The sequence below is a fragment of the Lathyrus oleraceus genome, chromosome 3 (assembly GCF_024323335.1).
Source record: "Lathyrus oleraceus cultivar Zhongwan6 chromosome 3, CAAS_Psat_ZW6_1.0, whole genome shotgun sequence".
NCBI lineage: Eukaryota > Viridiplantae > Streptophyta > Magnoliopsida > Fabales > Fabaceae > Lathyrus > Lathyrus oleraceus.
This window is the reverse complement of record NC_066581.1, coordinates 259,805,749-259,832,250: the sequence shown is the minus strand read 5'-3', so window position 1 is coordinate 259,832,250 and position 26,502 is coordinate 259,805,749. Positions and strand designations below refer to the sequence as shown.

General features: G+C 35.0%; 2 protein-coding genes across 2 annotated transcripts; one reads left to right on the top strand and one right to left on the bottom strand.

The window, feature by feature from the left end:
* Positions 1-1,168: 1,168 nt before the first annotated feature.
* LOC127130733 (uncharacterized) lies at positions 1,169-3,642 on the bottom strand. Its single transcript, XM_051059701.1, has 4 exons — positions 2,541-3,642; positions 2,127-2,459; positions 1,646-2,006; positions 1,169-1,382 (listed from the first exon to the last, which is right to left on the bottom strand). The coding sequence occupies exons 1-4, from the start codon at positions 3,640-3,642 to the stop codon at positions 1,169-1,171; spliced, it is 2,010 nt and encodes a 669-aa protein (XP_050915658.1).
* Positions 3,643-14,466: 10,824 nt separating this feature from the next.
* LOC127126776 (uncharacterized) lies at positions 14,467-15,205 on the top strand. Its single transcript, XM_051055768.1, has 2 exons — positions 14,467-14,796; positions 14,916-15,205. Exons 1-2 carry the CDS (start codon positions 14,493-14,495, stop codon positions 15,065-15,067), a joined length of 456 nt encoding a protein of 151 aa, XP_050911725.1. The 5' UTR covers positions 14,467-14,492; the 3' UTR covers positions 15,068-15,205.
* The last annotated feature ends 11,297 nt before the right edge of the window (positions 15,206-26,502 follow it).

The following is a 26,502-nucleotide window of genomic DNA, read 5'->3' as shown; positions in this document are numbered from 1 at the left end:
GGCCAAGTATGTTTGGGCTTTGCGGAGGAGTGTATTTGGGGAATGCCAATGGTGATTGGGCTTAAAAAGGGTGATTAGGTGAACTGTACTGACTTTTCGATACTTGAGAAATTGGAGTTCGACGTCCAAGCAAGCGCTGAATGTAATGTTTGAGAATTCCTATTGGGAGGAGAAATGATCGGCCTAGTCCAAATAACTGCGTGGCACCCTTGGGTTGGAAATGTGTTTTGATTACCTTTAGCAAAATTCTAAAAGGAATATAATTCAATATTGTCTCCCTTATAGTTTTTTTTTGTTGAAAAAAAAAGTCTTTTAATCGAAAATTTCCCATGTAATTTTATTTAGAAAAAAGTCATATTTCGCAGACAAAGCAGGAAAAGTAAAAATATGGAACACATGTGAGGGAACTGGTTTTTATTGACAATTGTACAAAGGAAAGCTTCCTAAAAGAGGTGATTGCGAAAAGAAAATGATAATTGTAATGGAAATGAAACATCTTTTCTAGATTGACAAAGTGTTCTTCTTCGGTTTGAGACTTGACTATCATGTCGTCAACGTAGACCTCAATCTCTTTATGGATCATATCGTGAAAGAGAGTGACCATGGCTCGTTGGTATGTGGCGCCGGTGTTCTTCAATCCAAAAAGCATCACCTTGTAGCAGAAGGTGCCCTATGGCGTTATGAAAGTGGTTTTCTCCATATCTTCTTAAGCCATGCGGATCTGGTTATAACCGGAGAAACCATCCATAAAAGAGAAAACAAAGAACTGAGCGGTATTATATACTAGCACGTGAATGTGTGGCAGTGGAAAGTCATCTTTGGGACTTGCTCTATTTAGATCTCTATAATCTATGCACATTTTTACTTTGCCATCCTTCTTAGGTACAAGCACAATGTTAGCTATCCATTGAGGATAATTGGAGACCGTTAGGAAGCCGGCGTTGAGCTGCTTTTGTACCTCCTCCTTGATTTTCATAGCCATGTCGGGATGGGTCCTTCGTAGCTTTTGCTTTACTGGAGGGCATTCTTCTTTAAGGGGTAGATGATGGACCACAATGTCATTATCGAGGTCGGGCATATCTTGGTATGACCATGCAAACACATCTTTGTATTCCTTCAAGAGCTCAATCAATTTTGTCTTCACCTCGTCTTATAGAGCGGAGCCGACTCAGACTTCTTTCGCTTCCTCATCTGTCCCAAGGTTAATCACTTCCACTGATTCTTCGTGCGGCTGGATGACTTTTTCCTCCTGCTTGAGCAGCCTTGCCAATTCTTCTGGGAGTTCGGCCTCTTTCTCACACTCTTCATCAGCTTGATTAATTGGGTTGTCAAAGTCGTATGAGACTGTAGCAGAATTGTCATTGGTGGTTGTCGAGGATGATCTGCATGATTTAAGGTCCACGCTTTTATTGGTATGAAATAAAGGATGATTTGAAAAGAATTTTTTTTAAAAGAAAAATGCCATTTAAAAAAGGTGAAATAAATAAATGAAAGGCAAGGATCTCAAAATTGATTGCGAACATGAACCTTTTTCATTAATGATTAATAAGGAAATTTGATGAGGCCCTACAAATGATCCCCTCATGCCTTGGGATTGACATGGGTTCTTTTGATAAAAAGGAAGGAAAACATCATTGGGAATTACATTTCAATCAAGGTCACTTTAGGTATTTTAATCTCGGTCCATTTGGTGGCACCATTTCCATCAGTCTTTGTGAAGATCAACCCATCATCTCCTTCTTCTTCTTCTTCCACGGCACATATACGGTTGTCATCCAGGTAACCAACACTTGAGAAGTTTTCGGATAGCAGGAGCACTGATCCCCTTGTAGCTATCGGCGCGGGCTTCTTCAAATTCTGGGAGTTGTATCCTAAACCGGTGCGGTCCTTATTGGTAGGAAGTTCAAGCAATCTTCCCCATCCTTGGGGGTGTCCATCCTTTATGATTGTCAGGGCGTCTTTAAGAGATGCCATGGGAGATTCGGCATCTTTGGATTCATCTCTTACTGGGCAAACCATTTCAACATTGATAACTTCAAATGATTGGAATGGGATTTCCCTTATCTCCCCTTCTCCTTCAACGTATCAGAAAGATGCGAGGTGACTTACCACAATGTCCTTCTCACCCTCGACAACAACTAGTTTATCATCAGCTAAGAATTTCAATTTTTGGTGAAGCATTGAAGTGACTGCACCAGCTGAATGGATCCAAGGCCTCCCAAGCAGACAACTGTAGGCTGGATAGATATCCATTACGAAGAAAGTGATAAGGAAAATATGGGTACCAATCTTCATAGGCAAATTCAACTCAACGATTACAGTCCTTCTAGTCCCATCAAATGCTCTTACTATAAGCTCACTCGGCTTCATTATGAGTCCTTCAATAGTTAGTTTAGCAAAGGAGCTCTTAGGCATCACATTGAGGGAAGACCCAGTGTCTACCAAAACTCTTGATAGGACTGTGTCCACACACTCAATAGAAATATGGAGAGCCTTGTTATGATTCCTCCCCTCGGCGGGAAGCTCTTCATCACGGAAACCCAAGCTTAAGCTAGTAGCGATATTGTTAACTACTCCTTCAAACTGACAAACAAATATCTCTTGTGGTACGTGAGCTATCCTCCGAAATTTTACCAAAGCATCCCTATGGGCCTCCGAGCACATTAATAAAGATAACATCGAGATCTTCGAGGGTGTCTGGTTAAGCTGATCAACTACTCGATAATCGCTCTTCTTGATAATGCGTAAGAACTCGTCTACTTCATTGGAAGGTGCGGGGTCTTGTCTTTGCTGAGCGCCATCAATTTGTTTGCCTTTGTCTGAAGTTGAAGGATTGATAGTTCCAATTGGAGTGGGTGTCGACGCAAATATCCTTCCACTTCTCGTGATTCCGCTAGTGCCGGTAATATTGATCATTGGATCACTAGACTTTAACGGTTCTTCTTGAATCTTCTGACCATGAATGTAGACTGAGGTGTCATACATCCATGGGACTGCCTTTGTGTCAACATATGGGAATGGTGTGGGAACTGTTATTATGATTGGAGTAACAGGATTTGTCGACAGAGTTAACTGAGAGAAGTCATATGGAATTTGCAAAGGAGGGACTTCGTCGTATGGTATCTCGAGGGTAGACACATCTTCCTTTGTGGACGGGCAGTCTACCACCAAGATCGCTTGGTTCATTAATTGTTGTATGATAGAACTCAATGTCCTACATTGTTGCGGGTTAATCAGACAGTGTTCACAATCATTACTACAGATGGGAAAGGCATTATCCTTCATTAAAGCATTCTTGATCTCGATGAGTGGTGTTTTTAACTCGTCCACACATGACATCAATCTCCTTCTATTGTCAACTTCCATCATATTCACTGATGCATTATTATGAGGGGGCATCAGGTTATTATTTACATTCGGCCCCTTGGGGGTGAACGTGATTGCCTTAGAATCAATAAGATCTTGAACCTTGTACTTTAATGCTTTACAATTCTCGATCGAATATCCAGGAGCGCCAGAATGAAATTCACAACGGGCATTTGCATCATAACCGGGAGGAAGAACCGCTGGTGGGGGTCCTAACTCCCTTAGTTGTACAAGTGATCCCCTCAATAAATATGGTAGAATATGGCTATAAGGCATGGGAATTGTGTCAAATCTTCTCTCGGGCCTTCACATCCTTTGTTGTTGTTGTTGATATTATGGTTGCTAACGTTGCGGTTGTTGTTGATACCGTTGTTGTTGTTGAGTTTGAAAAGGAATTGCAAATGGTTGTTATTAACCTGGTTGGACGGGAGCTATGGCAGCTACTTGTGGATAAGTGGGATTTCTTGTTCGAATGATGGAGGCAGCATTGGTCTCGCCTTCTCGTTTTTTACCGTATGGAACAAAAGGTTTCTTCGATGCACTAGAAGTACTGACAGAGTTCTGGATCTTTCCCATTTTAATCATATTTTCTATCCTTTCACCGGCTAAGACCAGGTCGGAAAAGCCCGAAGAGGTGCTCCCTACCATTCTATCAAGGTATGGACCTTGCAGGTTTCCCATAAACATGTCTACCAGTTTTCTTTCTAGCAATGTGGATTGTACCTAGAAACTAATTCCCTCCACCGCTGGGCATACTCTTTGAAGGACTCCTCAAACCTCTAAGTCAGATTTTGCAACTGCGTGCGATTAGGTGCCATATCAGTGTTGTACTGATAGTGCTTAAGGAATGCCTCAGCCATTTCCCTCCAGGTGTGAATATGGTTGCCCTCAAGTTGCATGTACCAATCCAAAGATGCCCAACTGAGGGAATCCTGGAAAAAATGCATTAAAAGTTGATCATCGCTGGAGTAGGCAACCATCTTTTGGCAGTATGCCCTAATGTGTGTCCTAAGGTCGCTATTTCCCTTATATTTTTCAAAGTCCGGAACTTTGAACTTGGCCGAAATGATGACCCCAGGTACGAAGCACATTTCTGCCGCCTCAAGGCCCAAAGCATCAGTGCTCCCTATTGCCTTGAGCTTTTCCTCGATAGCCTTTACCTTCCTCTCCACCTCGTTGGTTGCTGAACCGAAGGCGTCATCCTGAGAAGCATCCCTTGGGCTGAAGAATGCATCGTATTGGTCGTCTGTCTCAAAAACATGAGGACGAGGATTGTCGTTTGGAACACCGCCGGGTGCATTAATGTTAATTGGAGGATCAACTTGAGGAACTGGAGTCGGAGTCTCGACCGCTGGAGGGGTAAGAGGATTGGTATTACTGGCACGTTGGTTCATTTCTTCTTGCATTTTCGCCATAACCTCTTGGCCTCTTGCGACTGCTTGAATAGTCTCCATCAACTGCCGCATTTGGGACCGTATTTGGGATACTTCTTCCTGAAGGACAACTTGGTTCTCTTGAAGTTGCTCCATGACAGCTTGTTGACTTCCTCGTGTATCGTACCGAAAAGTCAGCTTTGGAGAGTGGTTCTGGAAGGAAAAAGGGGTGGATGGATGATTTTTTTAATGTTCTTATGTTTCGAAAGATGCATATGATGCATGAATTTTTTGTGTTAAAGCATAGCTCTTTTTAGTTATTCATGTTTATTCATTGCAAAAACTACTTGACGATTCACGTTCACAATCATGAATAAAGGAAAACACAATAGAGAAAAATCCCAACTTTCATTCATCCTTTGAAGGGAAAATAGACAACAATACATAGAAGTTGCAAAATACAAGTAATGGAAGCAAATAAACCAACTAGATATCCATCCTAAAAGTGACCCCTTGAGACTTGCGGAGAGCCTCAATGTCGGTGATGAGTCCGACCATTGTTCTTTTGCAGAACTTGACGAAGTGGTAGACCTCTTTGGGGGTATTATCTGGGCACATGATCAGATCTGCCTCCTTCAACTTGTCGGGAAAGTCTTGAAGGGCATAGTTGGTTAATACCGTCATGTTGGTGTACTTGTCCCTCCATTCTTCGTAAAGGGATTGGAGATTATGGATGATTTCGTCCCTTTGAACAAAGACATCTTCGAATCCATGGCAAAGCTCCTCCCAATGTCTGCAGTTATTTTGCAATTCTACATAGGCTTGGTTATAGATTCCCCTCTTCAAGTTCTTGATTTACTCGCAAGCTCATCCAAGGTTGAACTGCTCACGCATGAAGCTTCAGTGAATCTTTTCTTTCTCTAGTTTCTCCTTGGCTAGAAAATCCTTATACTCTTTTAGAGTGGTCCTTAGTTCGAGAATCTGGGCCTTGTAATCTTCCCTCACTTCTTTCTTCATGGCATTAGACCTCTCGACAGTTTTTTCAAGGTCCTTGATGATTCGGGATGCTCGATCCAACTCATCGTTGCGGAAGTCTAGCTCAGAATTAGCTCCTTGTAAAGCTCCACCAACCCAAACTCTTTGCCCCTCGGCTAATCGGAGCCTTTTCTTGATATCTTCAAAATTTTCACAGACTTGTTTACCCTTATCCTCCAAGACGTGGTTACGTTCCTTGGCACGATTGAGTTGGACTCGTAGTTGAGTGTTTTCCAACTCGAGCTCTTTGATTTAGCTGGTAAGTTTGTCCATGTCCTCTTGTAGGATAGGCTCGGGCTCGGGCATCAACGAGAATGAAGAAGGATCAAATAGAAACGACATCTTAACCACCACAGCCCTCTCTTTTATCCACACATAGTAGGGTTCCTTGGCTAGGATATTTTTCTTACCCCATTCATGGTCAATACGGACTATGCTTGTCCAAGCTTTTCTTACTCTTTTCACGTTTGAATCAAGCGGATCCACGGTATTGATGACAAATGGAATGAAATCTCTTTCCTCAGGGGGGGGGGGCTTGTCATGGTGTACCCTAGTTGTCTCTTGAGTATAGCAGGGTTGTAGTTGATGCAACCTTGTGTTCCTATTAAGGGTATGTTAGATAACTCTCCACATCTTGCGATGACATCCTTTGTATCCCATTCCCTCTTGTACCATAGAACTGAGTTGGCAGAGAGAGATGCGAACCTTTGCGGCCATGTCAGTTTGTTTTCGGCGAAGGGTCCACTTTGAGGCATGCGGGCCCTCATCCAAAGATGTAGCATATAAGCGCAACAAAGGAAAATACCTCCCTTCTTCTCATGCCTTGTATGGAAGGTATGATAGAAATCGGCAAGTAAAAAAGGCATCAAATTCTTTGTTAAAAAGACTTCAACGGCTAATTGATCCACAAACTTGTCCAGATTTGGGAAGAGGACAATTCCATGAATCAAAAGTGCCAAGGTTGCACTACAAAAGTCGGGTCTTCCTTTTTTAATCATTTCCCAAGTATGGGCTTCTAGGAACTTTTGAGTTAAACCTTTGATGGATCCTTTAATGCCCCAATTATCCACTAGCTTGTTGGCGTTGATACCCAAGGTGAGTGAGAGCTCGGTCAAACAGAAGCCTTCTTCCAATTTCAGGAAAGGGTTGTATTCTTTGATTGGTCGATTAAGGAGTCTCTCAAGGTCTTCTAAGGTTGGAGAGATTTGGAAGTCGGGGAAAGTGAAACATCTTAAATGTACGTCATAGTATTGGGACATTGTAGTGATATCACTATAGTCAACCTTCTCGGTTAGAAGATCTACGATGTTCCCAAAATTGGCTCTAAACTTGTTGTCTTTGAGAGTTACGACCTTTGAACAGAGGACCTTTAATGAACTGATGTCGGGACTCTTGAAGCGGAAAATAGAAGTGCTTTTCCTTGTTGAAGTATCCATGATTGTGTCGGAAAATAGTCTTGTAATTCTGCGTCCGAACAAACGAAAATTTTAAGAGCTTTGCTTATTATTTTGATGATGAATGAATGTATGCATGAATGATTGGTTTATTATTTCCACAGGATTTTAGGCATGGGTTCATGGTTTTGGACCATCGTGACGAAGCATGGAGTTAATAATGACTGCTTAGTAAACCAAGGTTCTCGCTTTGTGTGATCTAAGGCTTTTGGAAAATTGGGTGTAAGACACTGCCCCTAAAGTCATGGACTTCCTTGACTGTCAACCGCTTATGTCAATTTACTTTCCTGGCGACTGCTCCATCAAAGTTATCTACTCTAAGTTAGATCTTCGTATCAACCCTTACGAGGAAGGCACCTCGGTGGCCTATACTACGCGACCATCGGTCTAGGCTAGCCATAGTTTTAAAGGTTCTAAAAGGGGTCTTAGGGTCATTGACTCTAGTAAAAGAAAAGATGCTTACGCCGAAAACGCGACAGTCATCAATCCCCTTAAGAGAATCTACCACTAAGTGAGGTTCTTGTACGACCCTAACGAGGAAGGCACCTCGCGGATCAATACTACTCAACCTCTCCTATCTCAAGCAAACTCTCAGACTCAGGTGGGGAGTCCTTCACACAAGGTTTTTTCCTTTGCAATCATTATTGTGGAAGAAATTCTTCGTCACAGAACCAAAGTTTCGGACCAACAGGCAAACAAAGAAAGTATGTATAGGTTAGCAATAAAAGCAGTATATAAAAAAATAGATAACATATAAATCTCCACGTACGTAAAAGAGGAACAACCCAAACTAGGATAGACTTGCTTAGGGGAAACTGTCTCCCCAGCAGATTCGCCAGCTATCGCTACCGGGATTCCACGATAACGAAACCGGGACTAAAGAGATGCCAAAGAGAGGCAAAGTCAGAAGAGTCGCCACCGAATTTTATTTAGTTTACCTCTATCGGAGAGAAAAGGGGAAATAGTCGATAAAACTCTCAGAAAAGAGACGCGCACGGGAAGCTCTAAAAGAGAATAAGGAATCGGTCTCGCAACTGAGATTTGGGTTCGGAAGTCGGTTACGTAAGGGGAAGGTATTAGCACCCCTTACGTCCATGGTACTCCATGGGAACCATTTGGGTTGTTTTACATACATGGGATTTATCTATTATTGTTTTATTTTCAAAAGAATGTGTGAAAAGAAGGGGGTGTTTTTGTTATTATAGTGCTCACCAAGGATTGGGGCCCTTGTGCCTACGTATCAGTCATTCGGGGATGAGGAATCAGAGCTCCGTAGTTCGGAGTAGAAAATGTTTGTGTGTTGGTTGATTTTACCTTTGAAAAAAGGGGTTTTCGGGATGATGCCCTAAGGCACAAAAATGAGTTTGATGAGTTGTATTATTTTTACCTTGAATAAGGGTTTTATGAAATGAATGTTTGTGATTATATTGTACTAAAGTCTATGGGCGGAAGTGATTATTCTAGACAACAAGGCAAGCGTCTTGCATCCAAAATAATCAGAGTAAGGGTAGGAATGCTCCATTCTTACTCATTCTCCATCACTAAAGGCTCGTGGCGCACAATAATAATCGTAATTATTAAGTATTTTTTAATTTGTCTAAGAAAATGCAACTTGACGTTGAATCAAGGGTTTATTTTATTTTGATTATAAAATTTGGCTTATGCAACATGAATGCAAAGTAACCAACAAGAAATTAAAGAGTCTCATTGGAAGGTAGCCCAAGAGAAATCCTTTTGTGTGCAAAAAATGACCTAAGCTAAACAAAGGATAATGGTCTTACAAACATGTCCCCCTAAGGTGGTGCCATGATGCCATTCTTACAACATGCATGTAAGTTACAGATGAAAATCCAAGTGTTTACAAAGTATCACAAAGAGTAAAGGAAGGCTTCCAAGCAAAGGTCCAAAGATGAAATCCTCTAAGTCCAAGTTGATTAAGAGTGGAGTGAATATTTTTGGTCTTACCATTTTATCATGTTTTTTTTATTTTGAATGTATGATGATAATAAAATAGATAACAAGTAAATAAATATGCATGATGAGTTTGTACAATGATGATGATAATGAGAACTTGAATGTAAATTACAAGGTAATGACATAAAAGTAAATCACAAGATAAAGAATGACAATATAATAATAATGGTTAGTGAATGTAAATGACACAAAATAAACCATAAGTTAGTGGTAACAAAATCGCAATAACAAAGGCTAATGATAAAAAAAGTTAGTGAAGTATAATTAGTGGTTAGTAATATGTACAAAATGAACAAGCTTGAGGACTATTTTTCATAGGTCAAAAAGACTCAAAATATGACGCATTAAGGGATAGCTTATCATTGACGCAAAATATTGAAGATGATTGACAAATCAACTAACAATAGATTTGAAACAAAGAAAGTTATGCAACCCTAAGTCCATCTATCAATATTATGATTTGTTCTCTTTATCTTTGTTTTTACTCCTCTTTTATTTAGCAAGATAGTAAGAGAGTAAATAAATTAGCATAATGTAAATGATATGGTTAGATAACAATAAACATAAACATAAACATAAACATAAAGTACTTGAAATAAAGTGAACAATAAAATAAATTGCAAGGAAGTAAAGTGAAATAATGTAAATGTTAGGAGTTAGTAGTTAGTGGTTAGTAGAATAACAATAAGCAAATAGAATAACAAGTTAATGTAAAGAAAATGGTTTTATCTATGTATCAAATGACCAAAATATGGTTGAAATAGAGGCAAGCTATAATGCCTCAAAGTATCATGAATGATCTATTGATCAATCATTAATAGGTTTGAAACATTGAAGGTTTTATCAACTCTAAACAACCATGGCCATGATCTAATAGATCTCATCAACCAAATAAATGTGAAAACAAGTCAACAATAAATAGCAAATGAAACAAAAATATAAAGTTTGATTAAAGATGGTGGATAAAAGTAGCAAGAGCAAGAAATCCCAAAAAAAAAAGTGTAAACCAAAGTTAATCATTTTTTACAAGTTTGACTCTAAACCCACTCAAAAGATCAACTAAGAACAAACAACGATTTTCAACGCAAAAACAGAACCAAAAAGTTAACAAAGTTTAAGCTAAAATCATTACCCAAAAAAATGTTGAACAAGGGTAGGTTGAAATGGTGTTGAGCTTGGATATAAAGCAAGGGGTTTGGGATGAAGGTGTTTATGGTGAAAGTTTAGTGAAGGAGCTGAGTTATGAGTGTTAGAGAGTGAGAAGCTTTGAAAAAAAATATGAAAGAGGACAAAAAAGTTGGTGGGGTGACTTTTTTGAGTGAGAAAGATTTTTGTTTTGACCTAGGTTTGGAGAGGAGAGTGAATGATACTTGGACAGAACTTTTGGGGGCTAAGAAGCATGAAAAATGAGGGGAAATAGTACCTCTATTTATAGGGAAAGTAAATGGAAAAAGGGGTGAACCAAAAGGTACTCTGTTTAAAAAACAAAGCTACTGCTGCTGTCCTCGCAGGTGTAATCGATTACCATGATTGGGGTAATCGATTACACCATCCAAAATGGCCTGGAAATCAATTTCTTGTCTGTGTAATCGATTACCATGATTAGGGTAATCGATTACACCATCCAAAATGGCCTGGAAATCAATTTTTTGTCTGTGTAATCGATTACCATGATTAGGGTAATCGATTACACAGTCTCAAAATTGATTTTCCCTTTTTTTTTGAGAACTTTAACCGGATAACCCCAGTTTTTCTCGGGTGTAAACACCATGCCTTGAGTCCATGTAATATGTATTTGGTTATGAAAGTTCAGTGAAATTATGATGATGAAATAATGAAAGCATGCATGTGCAGTAGGGCCATGGATCAGATGAAAGTTGTATCGGGATGCATTACCACAATCGTTTGTTATGTGAAAATTTTACCCCCCACAATCTATTGATGCATTACCACAATCGTTTGTTATGTGAAAATTTTGCATATTTTTGAACGGTGAAACTTGGAACAATTGATTGACGTACATGTTACTACAATCGATTGTCATATGCATCCTTTTGAAAGATCGGAAACATTGCAATACCTCTTCATTGCACATGTTCATGATACCTTTTCCAAATCATGAACATTTTCCATTAATGTCTGTTCATCAAAGATACATCTTGTGATGTATTTAACGAAGAACTTTTCAGATTTCAAATTACCTCTTTCATAACAATTTTCAAAATAATTCATTTGTTCATATTTAAAACTCTTAGAAACTTTTCCTACATAATTTTCAAATATCAAATAAAAAGTTTCTTCATATCTTGAGCACTTAGAGTTTATAATTTCTTGAATTGTTTTATTGAAAACAGAAGAAAAGGTTATAATTTTGGAAATCATCCAAAGTCATATGTACTCAAAATTATATGTATCATTGTTATGTAACTTGTTTTCCATGTTTGTGGGAACAAGAAAGATTAGGAGAAAGTATAGTCTTTCTCTGTGTGTTGTAAAATTAGAAAGTGATGTGCTTTCTTGATTGTGTTAGAGGATTGAAGAGGGTCTTCGTGTGAGGCTGCAACAATATCTAACATAGAGAAATCCTTCACGGGTTGTGGATGGATTGTACTATCCTTGTTTGGAAAGGGGAACCATGATATATATCTTGTCTAATTTTCTTTATTGGACTTTATTTTACTGCATCCTTTTTCTTAGTTCTTCACCATAATTCCGGTAAAATAAAAAGAAACATATCATCTACAAAATAACGAGAAAAAGTCTTAAAACCTAATTCACCCCCCCCCCCCTTTAGAATGCACTCTTAGGTTGCTCGAATACCAAATTGAAGTATATAGTGCAACCTAAGAGAGAGAGAGAGAGAGAGAGGGGGGGGGTGTGAATTAGGTTGTATGGATTTTCTCAATTTTTTGCAAATGTTTGTGTTCTTTTTTTTTTTTTTTTGGAATAAAGTGTATGGAATTGGAACAATAATGTAAAAAAATAAAAGTGCGGAAAAGTAGAAGAGACACAAGAAATTATACTACTTTCCTTTATCAACCAATGGTACATCTAGTCCTTTCTCACCCCATGAAGGATTACAAAAAAATGATAAGTGGTTTTTGTGCCGTTATTTCTAGTTATTTTCACTTATCATTTTATTGCATTTTGATCACTTTACTTCAGTTTACCATTTATCCTTTGGTTGTGTGTTCTTACTATTTTTAGGGCCTAATAAGCAGTCATGACAAAAAGGGATAAAAGAATAAGCAAAATAAGGAAAAAAGTCAAAAGTGTGATTTTCCCAATACAAAATCCAACGGGATGCTACGACCACTCGTAGCATCTTCTACGGGTCGTAGCAACAAGGGCGCCTAAGGTTCCCAAGTTTGCATCTCTAGTACATTAACCAGGGGCCTGCTACGGCTACCTGTAACAGCTGATACGAGCTGTAGCAAGGAGGTGAGGCTGGTTTCTTTTCTTTCCTTTATTAGCTTGATCCTGATGATTATGGCTCTTAGGCATGATTTGATTTGATCTAATTCTGATGTAACAACTGTGGCGGGTGCCATGAGTTCAGAACTTCGATTCTTTGCTTTGTTCCCCTTCTTTTTGGTGAGTCCCATGACTGCCTAGTCATGACCAGTATGGTGGGCGCCACCAGTGCATTCTTGTCATTTTTCTCTGTTTCACGTCATTTTCATCCGATTTCTTCGTGTAACAACTTCCACTTCTATAATACCTGAAACATGGACAAAGTACCAACGTAACACTACATACAAACATAAAATGGAACTAGAACGAATGAAAATGCATGCGAATCGAGCTAGAAAACACTATAGATTTTATGACTATGATTAACTAAGGAAGAAAGTGGTGTGGTTGAGATTCAATTATAAACGTTATATTTAATGTGTAATTGAATAAAAAATTCATTTTTTATACCACTTTGAATTGTCTTTCTCGTTCTTTTTTTTTCTTTTACTTTGAACTGCTTCTGCTTCTTAGGGATGTTGTAATCACACCCTTTCCTGTTGACAAGTTTGTTTGGTATCCTAGCGAGGATGGACTGATCTCGGTTAAAAGTTGTTATGACATTTTTAACGCTAATGAGGTTAGAGATTACAACGATGCTGGTACGTTAGAAGAAATTGCGAGGATTTAGAAAATTATTGTTCAGTCTAAAATCAAAGTTTTCGTGTGGAGGTTGATGTTTAACCGAATACCGATCCAAGATCAATTGGCAACAAGAGGAATTGTGATAAATTCTCATAATAAGGTGTGTGTCGTCTGTTTCGAAGATGATGAAAATTTAAGTCACCTGTTTTTCCAGTACAAATTTAGTGTGAAGGTGTGAGACAAGATTTTTGCTTTGTTGGATTTAAAGGTAATGTCGTTTGTTGATTGTTGTTATAGCTTCCTCCTCTTCTTTTAATTACGGGGTAAAATCTGGAAAACAAAAATTAGGGTGATGAAAAATATAGATGGCGACTCTTTGGTGGTTATGGCGGTTGAGAAATAATATTATGTTTAATAGTTCTATTAATTTTGTTGGGTGCTTATGGCGGATGAGAAATAATATTATGTTTAATAATTTAATTAATTATGTTCGGTGCCTATGGCATATGTGAAATAATATCATGTTTAATAACTCCATTAACTCTATTAATTTTTTGTTTGTGTAATTATTAAGATTAGAGAACCCCTTATACTCATTGCTATTTATCTTTATTTATCTTTACTAGTTCATTTAAATAAGTTTTGTATAGAAATAAATTATCACATATTTAGTCAATATAAGCTGTAAACCTTTGATTGATTTCTCCTACATTTATTTAGGACCAGCTGTATTTAAACGAATTGTATCAAAAGCCATTTTCATTCTATTGCGGAAATGATATGTAAATTATATAGAGTTGTGAAATGTAATAATAGAGTTTTCAACTAATGAGAAAAGGTAGGAATATTTTATTTAGTTAAGATGTTTATAATAAATACACCAATTTCACAAATGTGCATTTTTCTATTTAAGTTTTTTTGAGTCTCTTACTATTTGGAACAATTATGAAGCACATGGTGAAAGTGCAAAATAGGGAAAAAGATTCCCTTCATTAAGTTTTGCAGAGTCAATTTGATAAAAAATAAGTAAAAAAAAAAGAATTCAAATTGAAAACGTAAATACCAAAATTACCAAAAATTTAATAAATAATAAAAAAAAACAAGTTTTATGACGACAGCCAAAATTTGTATATAAATAGTTGCCGAATGCTACAAGAATTACTACAAGAAATCCTGTTTATTGTGAGTGAAGATGGGAATTATTAGATACTTAGGCTTTGCAATGTTTGTGTTTATTTCATGCTTTCTAGTGTTAGGGATCACTGCTGCTGCTGATCCAACATTAATGTTACCAAAATGCACAAAATACATCAAAAGGTTTGGACCAAAAATTCCACCCTCAAAACAATGTTGTGCCGCCATGAAAATGGTTGATATCTCTTGCTTCTGCCGCAATCCACCCATAAAATTTGAAACTATTTTTAGCATGAGTAGATTTGTGTATGCAGCTACTACCTGTGCATGCAAAACTCCTCCACCAGGAACCAAGTGTGGAAGTAAGTTCAATTTTATTTACTTTTTATTTAACTTTTATTCAATTAGTTTCTTTCTTTCTTTTTTAACTTTGGATAATGATTTGGTTAATACTATAAAGTGTGCAACTATTTCATTTCAGGTTATACTATTCCTGCTCCTCCTCAGCTTCTTATTCCTAATTCTCCTCATCCTCCTCCATCGCCTCCATCTCGCCGGTCTCCTCATCCTCGTCTTCCCACATACAACTTCATCAATTATCTCGGAATCATTTTCAATAGAATGAATAAATAAATTAATACTACATGTGATGTTGTGTGTGTTTTTAATTATTTACTATTGTTTTTTTTCTTTCTTAAACTGGTTTGTATAATCATGTGATTGGAGATCAATCATTAATATCTATTATTATTGGTTGAAAAAGTTATTACATGTTTCCGTTGATATTACTTTACTAGTTTTTTTAGTAAAAATTATATATTTATGACAGAAAACATAGGTCCTTGTTGAAAAGGCTAACAAACTTTAAATTTTGGGATATTTATGAATAAATTTAATAACAGTATTGTTTATTTAGTCCAGAGAATTTAATAACACATTCTCTAATAAAATAGGGCAAGTAAGAGACAAAATCATATTGAAAAAATGTTACTTTTTGAATAACTATACAAATAACAATTTTTTTACAATTTACAAAAAACTTGTAGTACCTATAGAAAATCACTACACCTAACTAAGTCTTTAACAACGCCATATTAATTATCCTTCATTAATCTTACATAAATTTGGTCTTTAACAACTATTGATAATTCAGTCACCACTGATGGCGAGGATAGTCTCTAGGGTTCACTCTTATGTTATGAATCAATAGAGATTCAGATGTCGCACAAGATAATAAAAGATTTTGGGTGAAAGTTGATAAGATCGTGACTAGCAAAGTGTGGAGCACAATTACATCTTAGGGCATGGCCAACTCTATGGCACGCCAGAGTAGAGGGTCTCACAAAACCTTTTAAAAAATTATATATATGATATTCTATTTATTTAGAAGTTTTATTTACACAATTATACATTTATTTAGGCTTTACTACTTACTCTTACAATTAGTTTCACTATAAATTTATAACTAGATATAAATAAGTTGGTTCATTTCTCGAAGCTCTGATATCATTTATTGGAGGAGTTTTTTACTAAGGAATATTGAATATTGTGAGATTTTTTTTTTTTGGAAAAATATATTTCTAAGAGACACACCACATATTTACTTAAATCTTAAGGTGATAGGTGAGTGAGTTCTCTCACTTATAAATGATCAAGTCTCTATGTGGGACTATTACCCACACTGCTCACATTTGATACATTCTCAACAATGCATTTAGTTTACATTAGTAATTAACGTGATTTGATAATAAAGATGAATTATTTGCTTACATAATTAATTCTTTTTTTTATTTGATCAGAATTTAGGGGGTTAAGATTTGAATTTTATTAAACTTAACTTAATTAAAAGTAGCGTTTTAAAAAACTCATGATTAAAAAACTCTAGATTAAGTCTTATTTATATATAATGTGTGTTTTCAAAATAATCATCTTATGTCAACAAAATTTGGATAACAAAATCATTGTCTTTCTTACAAATTTTATTTGAGTGATGTAGTTAATATATAGAAAATGTGAACCTCTTTTTATTTTTGCTTATGTTAAATTATTTTGAGCAACAAGTATATGCAAATACAAATTGATAAGTAAAAACGTGTGGTAAACAAGAGTATTATGATCTTACTCTTGATTTCATTAGTATTACATAAATTAAAAGCAATTTACAGTAAGGGTCCATTTGTTTTAGTTTTTTTCAAATGATTTTTATAGTGTATATAGAGTTTAATAGTTTTAATTTTAAAAAAATAAAGGATTTTTTTTTAAATGATTTTTATGAAAATGTTTTTCAAAATATTATAAGTCTTTTAAAATTCGTTTTTTATAAATTGAAAGATTAATTTTGACATCTTATAACAGAAGTCTAAATTATTGAAGATCAAAACATAGTAAAAATTATAATTTATTCAAAAATGATTTTTATGAACGACTATTTGAAATAGTTTTAAAATTACGTGATTTTTGAAATTTTGATATAAAAAAATCAATAAGATGATGAAATACCTAAGATAGCATTTTCAGAATAACTATTCAAACTAAATTTTGATTTGAAGCTTTTATTAAAGTTTCAAATGAAATTTTTTGTTAATAAAAGCTTAGTTGTTCTTAAAATATTATTTTAAGTATTTCATCATCTTCAAAAAATATCTACTTCTATTTATTAGTAGTCAAAGTTTTAAATTTGGCACAGGGCCGGATCAACCCTGTATTTGGGTGTTTCAAAGGTAGAAAGAGACGAGTCTACGAGGAGGAAATCAAGGGGATGGAATTTTGTGATCAAGAAGGGATGAAAGGAGGGAGGTGTCATCAAAAGATCATAAATGAATATAGTATCGTATAATATAAGGGGTGGATGGTATTCCTTAAAAAGAGAAAGGACCTAACAAAAATCTTTAGAAAGGGAATGTTGATTTGTGTTTTTTTCAAGAGACCAAGATTCAAGCAATAATGATGTCTTAGCTCCAACTTTTTGGGGTAACAAAGAAGTCAATTGATCAACTAAAGGTGCAAATGGAATTTCAAGTGGGTTGTTGATTATGTGGAAATAATATATCCCTTCACTTTAGTTTTTTAGGAGAATCCTTCATTGGCATTTGTGCTGAATGGAAGGGCCATGGGTGTTATTTTGTTAACATATATTTGTCTTGTTTTATTGGCAATAAGATGTTGTTGTGGGATAATCTCATATACTTAAAGGAAAATGGATTAATGGGAATGGTACTATTGCAATATGGATAATCTCATATAACAATGGTTAGAGATGTTCTATATATTTGAATGAGGATGATATGTTATTAGAAAGCGGTGATGTGGTTGACACTGATAAGGTGATGGAAACAAATAAAATATCTTTCAACACCTTTTGGAACAATTTGAAACTCAAAGAGCGCTTGTTAAAACAAAAATAAGGAAGAACTGGGTGAAAGAAGGTGATCTTAACTCTAAGTTGTTTCATGTTATGCTGAAATCAAGACTGAGGAAAAATGATTTATCTGATGTCAACACCATTAATAGTAAGGTGGAAAGTGTAGATAGTGTGAAGAGTAAGGTTAAAAGATTTTTTAAATACTTATTTGTGGAAGTTAGTTGGAAGAGACATGTGTTAAATGACATAGAGTTTAAGGAGTTATTTGTGATGGATAGGCCATCATTGGAAGAAGAGACCATATGTGAAGAGTTGAAAGAAGTTGTGTGGGAGAGTGATTGGGACAAATGTCCAGACCCAGATGGAGTCAACTTTTGTTTCATTAAGAAGTGTTGGAATATGTTGAAAAATGATATGTTCAAGTTTATCCTTAAATTTCATAAGAAAGCTAAACTTCCTAAGGTCATCATTGTATCTTTCTTGGCCTTAGTCCCAAAACATGATAACCCTAAAGATTCAGGGGATTATACGCCAATATGATTAATAGGCATCTTTTTCAAGATTTTAACAAAAATGTTGGCCACAATGTTAAAGAGGGTAATTTGCAAGATAATCTCAATTTGTCATACGTTTTGTTTGTGGAAGAAGATTTTAGACGAAGTTGTGGTGGTCAATGGGATTATTGACATGGCAAGGAGGGACAAGAAAGAATGCCTTATGTTAAAGGTATACTTTGAGAAAGCATACAACAATGTGAATTGGAACTTCCTCAAATTTATGTTAAGAAGAACAGGTTTTGGGGATAAATGGCTTCTTTGGATGAAACCTTATTTTTTCAATAATAGTTTCTCCGTGTTGGTGAATAGAATCCCAACCAAATATTTTAAGGTTGTAAAGGAATTAAGACATAGGAATTATATTTCCCCTTTTTTATTCTCAATTGTTGTTGAAGTTTTGTCAGACATGATGGGGAGGGAAGTTGGTTTAGGTGAGTTCTCTGGATTCTAAGTCAACAATAAAATGGAGTACAATATTTTTCAATTTGCAGATTATACCATTCTTATTGGTTATGGCTCTTGGCATAACCTGTGGAGCATCAAAGCTTTGTTGAGGAGTTTTGAGTTGGTGTCAAGATTGAGTGTGAATATTTTCAAAAGCAAGTTGTATGGCCTATACATCACTGAAGAGTTTATGCACTCTACTTCTCACTTCCTTTCATTTTACAAAGACTCAATTCCTTTAAAATTTATTGGCATCCCTTTACATTCCAATCACAAAAGAGTTACAACATGGAAGCCTTTTGTTGCTAACTTAAAAGCAAAACTATCTTCTTGTGTGAAAAAGATGTTATTCATTTATCTTGGCTTAGTTTTAGTGAAGACAAAAGTTTATCAATGAAGAAAGATCAAAGAAAAAAATATTGGAATCAAGTATCAAGATTGCATAAATTTTGGAGATCAAAGGATTAAATCATGAAGATTAAGGTGCAATGGTAATTCTTATGTATATCAGCTTTAGGTAATCAATCAACTCAATATCTTAAGAATTCTCAACCACAAAATTAGTCTTATAACTTCAACATAATCATACATAAGGAATAAAATAAGTGTTTAACCCAACCCGATGTTACATGATCAGAGCAAGGTACCACTAGTAAAAGCGAAAAAATAAAGAAGTAATCCAAGAGCTACCTTCCACTTACTTCAACAATACTACTCTTGAGTATCTGCACGATGCTCGTGTAAAGGAAACATTCAAACATAAGGGGTGAGAATTCATTTCAATAATAACGATATAGAATGAAGAATATAGTACAACATCTACACAATCATGCACAATAATATATCACATTCTTACATCCAAATCAAAATCAACATCATACACGACATCTACACAATCATGCACAATAATGCATGTGGTATCAAATATGAACACTCAAGTTCATCTCACTCCATGATCCCCATCATAGGATCGATTCCTTATTGGAACCAAAGCACACCAAAATCGCTACCATCGTCGTAGGTAACAATTCACTAATCCCCCATAATAGGAATTAGCTACTCGCACTCGATCCATCACAATGGGATCGAGACTCACCAAAACTCGTTACCATCGACATAGATAACGCTTCACTAATCCCTCATAATAAGAATTAGCTACTCGCACTCGATCCATCATCATAGAATCGAGGCTCACCAAAATTGGACTAAAGCCCGTACACCAAGATGCATGACTCTCAAATAACATGCATTAACACAACAAAGTTCACCTAAAGGATCCCCACACATATCATCATTTATACATCACATCATTCATCATGCAAAAACCAATTCGTGTTACCACATGAATAATATTAACAAACAACAGCAACTCGTCAACATCTTAATATTATCGACATAACAACATAATTATCACACAATGATATTACAACAATGCAACGATTCATCAACCAAATGTATAAACCAATACATTTATTAACATAGTAGGCATGGGAATATTATTAAAACATATCAATAATCACTACCATGTTATAGGTCTGAGCGTTAACTTTCTAACGCTTCAAACGCCATCAAAATCGTACTTACGAAATGAAAGTTATGACCAAAATCGTCGGGATATGTCAACAATTCATGAACCGAACGTATGAACAAAAACTTCACCAATACCGTAGGCATAGAAATAATACTTAAACAATTCACTTATCACCATCATGTTATATCTCTGAGAGTCAGTTTTCTAATACTTTAAGCCCCAACCTAAAATGATCCACGAGTTGAAAGTTATGATCAAAACCGTGCATGAAGGCATTACTAAAAAGTTATTGTTTTCTAAAATTTCCAACACAATTTTCATCTTCTTCAACCCAAAAAACGTCCATGAAATAATCACCAAAATTATTTTATCTCTGAAACAAAGTTATATCCCTCTATTTCAGATATCCAACGCTTTAAACGACACTCGATTTGGACTTACGGATTAAAATTTATGGCCAAGACGATTTTGACCGAAAAACATAAAAAAGGCTCCCGTGCTGAGCGCAGTCATGGCAAACAGAATGCAGAATTTTCTGCGTTTTTCCTCGTTTGAGACCTTCCGGACATCCGATTTCGATTCCATAAAAAACCAAACGCTCGGAAAATTACAACCCATGCAATACTCTAATTATCTAAAGTTAATTTACAGTTTTAACACAATTAAATCATTTAATCACAGTTTTAAGATTATGCCTAAAATCTTCGAAATTGAAACAATGATGGATATATGTAGGGGTGTACATGGGTTGGGCCAATCCACAAAACACGATTAAACCCACCCAAAAAAAATCCAAAAAAGTGGGTTGGATCGGGTAATTGGGTGGATATGGATTTAAAAACTAAAAAACCCATTAAAAAAATCGGATTTCGAGTAAAATCGGACTCAAACCCACTGATCCACTGATCAAACACTTATTATTATAATTTTAATTATTTTGATTAATATTAACTTAGTTGTTGCAATTTTAGTCTCTTAATATTTACTATTTTACTGAACCATGACCTTAACTAATTTTGAATGTTTCACTCTTTAGTTATTTTGATGTTAATTCATTTTTATGTCATGCAACTTAAGTTTGTTGCTAGTATTTTATGATAATTCTTATTAGTTGATAATATCATTTATTATTTTATGATGCTAAAAGATAGTAAATATAGATATTTATTTTTGAAGTAGATAAAAATGTTGAGTAATTTTTATGAAAAAAATATGATGACTTATCATTTAGTGGTTTAATATTAATTAAATAAAAAAATTATTTCGGCAACCCACAACCTAATCCAACCTAACCCAAAAATTAATGGGTTTGTCCAAACTGGCCTATTGATGTAACGGGTGGTTACTTTACCTCACCCAACCCGGAGTGTCCTATATGGATTGGGTATTGGGTTTGGCCAAACCCAACCCAAACCGGTCCATGTACACCCCTAGATATATGTTCAATCATAAAAAAAATAAAAAAAATACACGCACATAAGGACACAAAATTCATCATATAATCATCATATAACAACCATCATAACATCCAAATTCAAAATTATGAATAAAAAACACCTAACCCTAAGGAGGTTAAAGATTTCTCCATTCTACCCTTCTACCATATCCATTACTATTGGAGCATGTTCTCACCCTTATCTGAATTCCTTGCAAAAATTCTGAATTGAAATATTCACTCTCTTCCCTTGATCACCTTTCCTATTGTCTCTTTGCTCTTTTTTCTCAAATGTCACGTACTATGAAAATTTCCCTAAACCTAGGTTCCTCTTAACTTTTTATTTTTAAGGTAAACTTTTCCAAATCACCAACTTGGCCCAAACTTAATTATCTCATATTCCTTCCTCCCACTAACTTTCTCAACTTGTCATATTTGGCCAAATTATTCTATCTTCACTAATTAATATAATAAAATAAATAAAACATTATTTTTAATATCAAAACAATTCTAAATTATTCTACTTACGTCTATCATCCCTTTATACCCCTAACTCAAGGATACATACTCCGCCAATACTCATGCGTAAAATAAATCATCAAAATCTATAATTTAAACAACTAAAATATAATAAAATATCTAATAAAAAAACAGGGTGTTACACTAAACTCATAACCAACTATGAGTTTTATAGAAAAAACTAAAACTTGGATAAAACTTTGGTTCAATGATCATTACATCAGAATTAGATCAAATCAAATCATACCTAAGAGCCATAATCATGAGGATCAAGCTAATAAAGGAAAGAAAAGAAATCAGTCTCGCCTCCTTGATACGGCTCGTAGCAGTTGTTACAGGTAGTGTAGCAGGCCCCTGGTCAATGTACTAGAGATGCAAACTTGGGAACCCTAGGCGCCCTTGTTGCTACGACCCGTAGAAGCTGCTACGAGTGGTCGTAGCATCCCGTTGGATTTTGTATGGTGAAAATCAGACTTTTGATTTTTTTTCCTTATTTTGCTTATTCTTTTATCCCTTTTTGTCATGACTGCTTATTAGACCCTAAAAATAGTAAGAACACACAACCAAAGCATAAATCGTAAACTGAAGTAAAGTGATCAAAATGCAATAAAATGCTAAGTGAAAATAACTAGAAATAACGGCACAAAAACCACTTATCATTTTTTTGTAATCCTTCATGGGGTGGGAAAGGACTAGATGTACCATTGGTTGATAAAGGAAAGTAGTATAATTTTTTGTGTCTCTTCTACTTTTCCGCACTTTTATTTCTTTGCATTATTGTTCCAATTCCATACACTTTATTCCAAAAAAAAAAAAAGAACACGAACATTTGCAAAATTTTGAGAAAATCCATACAATGGAAAACAAGTTACATAACAATGATACATATAATTTTGAGTACATATGACTTTGGATGATTTCCAAAATTATAACATTTTCTTCTGTTTTCAATAAAACAATTCAAGAAATTATAAACTCTAAGTGCTCAAGATATGAAGAAACTTCTTCTTTGATATTTGAAAATTATGTAGTAAAAGTTTCTAAGAGTTTTGAATATGAACAAATGAATTGTTTTGAAAATTGTTATGAAAGAGGTAATTTGAAATCTGAAAAGTTCTTTAAATACATCACAAGATGAATCTTTTATGAATAGACATTAATGGAAAATGTTCATGATTAATTTTCATGATTTGGAAAAGGTATCATGAACATGTGCAATGAAGAGGTATTGCAATGTTTCCGATCTTTCAAAAGGATGCATATGACAATCGATTGTAGTAACATGTACGTCAATCAATTTTTCCAAGTTTCACCATTCAAAAATATGAAAAAATTTCACATAACAAACGATTGTTGTGATGCATCAATAGATTGTGGGGGGTAAAATTTGGGATCCCACAATCGATTGTCTTACAACATCAATTAATGATGCTTCAACAAAAATGAAATGTTAGAATCTAGGGTCTTCACAACAATCCATTGTGCCACTATGTCAATAAACTGTTCCCTTTAAAAACATGAAAATTTTCTAAGTAAAACATGTTATATGAATGGAATTCTTGTATGAATGTTAGGGTTATTTAAGAATGGTTTGGATGAAAAGACTTACATAATTGAATTGCTTATTGTACCTTAGTCCAATCTCTTGATATCCAACTTAAGCATGATCAATCCTTTGTCTTGATACTTCTTTACTTTTGAGATATCTTTTTCTTCTTTTCTTGTATTTATCTTCATCAAAACGTGATCTAATCAAAAGACCGTCTTCACAGTTTTCCCCCTTTTTTATGATGACAAATATGTTCTTTCATGATTGTGTTTTTCTAGAAAGCTCCCCCTAACGTGAATATCTCCCCCTCAAATCCCACAAATATCTCAAATGCAACAACCAAGGAAGTCTTATCCATAAGAAGAAACTACAATCTAGTTTATGAAGATGACTCAAAGTAAATTTGAAACTATGAGCAAGAATCATGAAGCATCCATAAAAATTTTGGAAATTCAAATTGATTAACTATCAAGACAATTGGCATCACAAACAAGTGAGGGTTTTAATAGAAATATTATAGATAATTTGAAAAATGAGATTTGTAAATCTATAGAATTGAGAATGACTTTAATTTTGATGATGAATGTTTAAATTATATTTCTATTACTATAGAAAAGTCGGTTACCGCTCTCGTAATTGTTGCTCATAATTGAGAACTTCCTTTTGATATTATGTGCGATGCAAGTGATTACACGTTGGAGCGGTTTTAGGCCAACGGTCTGAGAAATTTTTCCATGCAATATACTATGCTAGCAAAGTCTTGAAAAAAATTCAAGTGAATTACACAACAATAAAAAAGGAGTTGTTAGTTGCAGTATTTGCACTAGAAATTTTTTGACCTTATCTAATTCATTCCAAGGTTATAACTTTAACAAGTCATGCACCACTAAAGTATTTATTCACTAAGGGAGACTCAACATCTAATTTCCTAAGGTGGATATTGTTGCTATATGAGGTTCACATGTGAATTAACTTTCTAATTTTGCATAATTTAACTACGAACTAACCTAAGCAATTAGGGTGTTGCCATATAAATTATTAAGTTATACACCAAGGGATTGGGTATAATGGCCGTGCTAGCTTGTAGTTTTCATGCGAGATTAATTTAAAAGCAAATAAACACATTCATCATCAATGCGACTTAGGAAATTCGAATGAAAACTAATCGCTTTTGATTTGTTATTTTCTAAAACTTATTTAATTTATCCTGTTAAATCAACCAATTTGCGCACCTCCAAATTTTACCTTTTCAAACATGTTTCTATTGCTTTATTAAAATAGAGGAGTCCTTCTGGAGATGAATACATTTTTATTACTTGCAGAAAGTTTAGTACACATGCTAAAATATTCATCACATTCCACAATGGGCGCAAGGTGGGACAATTCAAAGAATCACTCGCGCGGAGGCCAACGACATCCTTGGTTGAAGTAGTTTTACGAGCGGAATGTTACATCAAGGACGAAGAAAGTGATACTAAAAAGAAGACTCGGGATGCAAAATAACACACTCATAACATAGACAGCACGCAAGGAACTAGTACATGTCACCCATAAGGGACAAAACAATGTTCAAACGAAGTGGGTAACCTACTGAAAGTTGCACTCCTCTGAATGCCCGTCAGAAGCATATATGGTGAGAGGCTCTACATATGCATAACATTCTCCAACCAGTTGCTACGACCCGTATTGCATGCACTACGACCTCTTGTGTCAAGACTCTGGCTCTTTGTATTAGGAGCTTATGGGGGATACTTGATTAGTGCATTTTGATGCAAATTCAATCACTATTATGCCACGATAATTCTAGAGTCTCTGGTGTTATTTTTATTATTTTTAGTGTGTTTCCTAAATTTAGTTTATTATGCTTTTATTTTAATTTTCTAAATAAATAGTAATTTGAAACATTCTCGTTGTGCAGGTTATTACTTGAACAACGGGGTTCCATTTGACTCGTTCTAATATGTGTTGGAAAGCTAAGAGAATAAGTTACAAGTTTTATTGTGAAGTCAGACACCAATTCGGAGTGCAGAAGAGTCAAAATATTGTGTTTTAGTGTCTGACTTTATAAATTAATTAGTTTTGGGCCGAATTTAATGTTTTTTGAGTCGGTTGCTATTAGGGCCCGATTTCCTTATATTATTTAAACAAAATTCGCAGTCTTAGGTTTATTATTCAGAGTTTACACAAAATAACATTAGACAACTACAATTCTTATGGAGGACTAATTTTGCAAAGGATTATCTTATGTATTCGGATTTCACAACTTTGAGGTTATTATAATTTCCATAGCAATTTCACTTTATTTTCAATTTCTGTCTATGAATCTCGTTTTCTTAATTTAATTTCTTATATAATAGAATTGATTTATTCTGATTGATGTATACTTAATTTGACAAATAGAAACCTAAATCATATAGTTTCAATTGCGCTTGTTTGTAATAAAAAAAGGAATAGATTTCTCTTAGGGCATTGGAATTATATTAATCGATGATAAGTCGGAAATCGAATCAGTAAATTAGCTCATTAATTTTATTCGAAATCAAATTCTGTTAATCATACTCTTAATCGAAAATCAAAACCCTCATCGTTTTAGTCGATTGGTTAAAATCCTCAAGAGTCCTTGCGATATGACTCAAGTGTCACTTCCGTTCATTACGTTTATTAAATTCATT